The sequence below is a fragment of the Cariama cristata genome, unplaced genomic scaffold (assembly GCF_000690535.1).
Source record: "Cariama cristata isolate BGI_N322 unplaced genomic scaffold, ASM69053v1 scaffold10609, whole genome shotgun sequence".
NCBI classification, from domain to species: domain Eukaryota; kingdom Metazoa; phylum Chordata; class Aves; order Cariamiformes; family Cariamidae; genus Cariama; species Cariama cristata.
Genome location: NW_009635335.1, coordinates 74,159 through 76,788, shown reverse-complemented (window position 1 = coordinate 76,788; position 2,630 = coordinate 74,159). Strand labels below are relative to the sequence as shown.

General features: G+C 35.6%; 1 protein-coding gene across 2 annotated transcripts in view; it reads right to left on the bottom strand.

The window, feature by feature from the left end:
* The window catches only part of PTPN3 (protein tyrosine phosphatase, non-receptor type 3), a 71,497-nt gene that overhangs the window by 4,984 nt on the left and 63,883 nt on the right, over positions 1-2,630 (bottom strand). For both annotated transcript variants that reach the window (XM_009707505.1, XM_009707506.1), the window contains one exon: positions 512-657. In XM_009707505.1, the coding sequence (XP_009705807.1) occupies positions 512-657 (146 nt within the window). The remainder of the gene's footprint in view (positions 1-511; positions 658-2,630) is intronic.

Here is a 2,630-nt window from a genome sequence, read left to right as displayed (position 1 = left end):
GCTGATTATTAAAAAGAAAAGAATTTTTATATAAATAAAACTAAAATTTCACTTAAAGTAAATGGATTCTTAACAATTTTAACTGCTTACAAATCTAAATGTACTGGTTTGGTATTTTTGACTAAAAAAGCTAAGAGCTAATTGACTGCTTTTTGACAGGCACTTGAATAGCAGAAAAAAAACAAACCTTTGCAGTACCATTCAAAATAAGGTTACAACAGTGGCAGAGGATAAAAATGGAGAACAACTTACATTGCAGATTATCAGCTCTGTGACAGTTACATGACTAAGCCATTTCATCAAAAGGTTGCAGGAGAAAAGGAGAGAAAAGAAACTCATCCTTTAGATAGAACACCAGTGCTTCTGTCTTCAACAGTGAATGCTGGTATTACATAATTTAATGTTTTCATCTAATTCAAGGAATCTCCTGTCTTGCATACAAACTTTTCAAAACAAAAGCTTATTGTAAGGCTGAAGTAAATCTATAATCAGAATTTTAAACCACAAGTACCTGCAGTGAACAAGGACCGGCTCATTCTCTACTCTCTTTGGTCTCATACAGGTCACAAACTCCAAGAAGTCCATGGAGTCATCAGGAACACCATGATCAGGCCAAGCAACATACTGGAGATGGGTGATGGTATGTTGTTGTTCTGTCTAAAACACAGTAAGGTTTTCAAAAGTGTTCAGTATTATGACTCCTGTATTGATGTTTACTAGAAACAGCTGAAAACAGCAGAACAACAATATCAAAATAACAGAATCTTGAGGCTACACAATCTATTATTCTAAATATGTATGTCTGTGTGTACTTGCAGATTCAGTTACAATATAAAGTTGCCTGCAACATTCGCTAAATCTGGTTTCTGCTAGAAAACAATGTATGTATTGTTCATACATACATGTTCATTGTATAGATATGAATGACTTCTGTATGACTCACAGAAGGACACTTTTCTGTATGGAAGCAATATAATTAGTTAAAAGATTCTGTTGAATGAATAGATCTTTTTTCATTCAATTATACCTAAAAAAACCAGTTTCGTAGAAGTTATTTCAGTTTAGCTTTTTGTTGATTATGAAATCACTCAATCATCTTTGCATTCAGATTGGGCTCAACTGCTATGTTACAGATGTAACCAATGATTAGGGTGGGAAGGAAAAAACCTAAGACACTTCTGAGCTCTGCTGCATCATGCAATGAGGATCTCACTCTTTACAAACTGAGACAAGTCTTCATGTTCCTTTATTTCTTCCACACATTTAGCAACAGTTAAACTGTTAGCTGCATTTTATCAATGTCCACTACTAGACTTAATATTTGACACTACTGAAATAAAACTCTCCTTTATCACTGTATTAGTCTATAAAAGCTGGCCTGTCCCTAGTGGTCCATGCAAGAACGTTTTCATGATGCTAGTGACTTTAAGAGTTGTTTTTTTTTTTCCTCTTCTCTTAACGACTGAAATATATGACCCACTTTAAATGCCTTCAACTGCTTGCTTTCCTCTTCCGCTTGCAGAAGCGGTTCTACTCCCAGGGAGCAGGCTAGTAAGATACAGAAGACAGAATAAGTACTGCCTGTGTACCAAGTAGAGTCCTAGGAAATGCATTTATTCCAGTAAAGTAATTGTAGAAATTTACAATTACCTCCAGGGACCTGAAGATAAACAACATAGCTGATACTTTGCTTTTTAAAGGTAGAGCCTGAGCAATCACAATTAAAAGGTCTAGCATAGGGCCCAAGTGGACAATGTAATTTAACATTAATGACCAAGCCTGCTCTGATACAAATTGCATTGGGAACTATCATCCAGGTCACCAAAAGACCCCACAAAAGATCCCCCAAGGACAGGGATCTCTGCAAGAAACAGTATGGCATCAGCTTTGCTGCCATTATGTAGCTGAGCTTAATCAAATGATTACACTTTAAATTCTTCTGAAATGTCACAGACTGAAAAAATACAAAAACATGACACGAAGATGTCATTAAAAAGTCCTCTCTCACCAATCTGCGCATGCTTAATCAGAACCTCTTCAAAAGGAAAATGAGATAACACAGCAATTACATATAACAGTTTGAGCAGATTTTCTTAAATCAGAGACATTTGAATTGCAGCATTCAGGTGAAACAAAGACTTGATTCATTCTAAAATTATCCAAGAGTGAGTATCCAGTCACCTTCCATAAGGATCAAGAACTTCAAGCATGCATCATGGATAAGTGCCAGTGGCACACCCGAGAACAACTGACAGTGATCTGCAGCATCAAAAGCCATTTTACAAGCTCAGAAAAGAGGAAAGAGTTAACTTAATTTTTACTTCTCAGTAATTCAGGTTCAAATATAGCAAGTTGCATTTTTTTAAGTAGTTCATTGACATTAAAGTACAACAAGCATGTTACATAAGACTTATTCAGAGTAAGAAGGTACTGTAAAAGCATGCACTTAGTCCTTAGAGCTGCTTTTTTTGGTGTGATCATCTTAATTTTCTTTTATGTGCCCTATTCATCCCTAGAAACCAACGTAACTGTTTGTTAATTATACCAGGTATGCCTCAAGCTTCAGTATAGTTTTCTAGTTATTTGTGTTTTCATAGAATCAGTTTTGATTCTCCTGGTTGAGCTCTTCC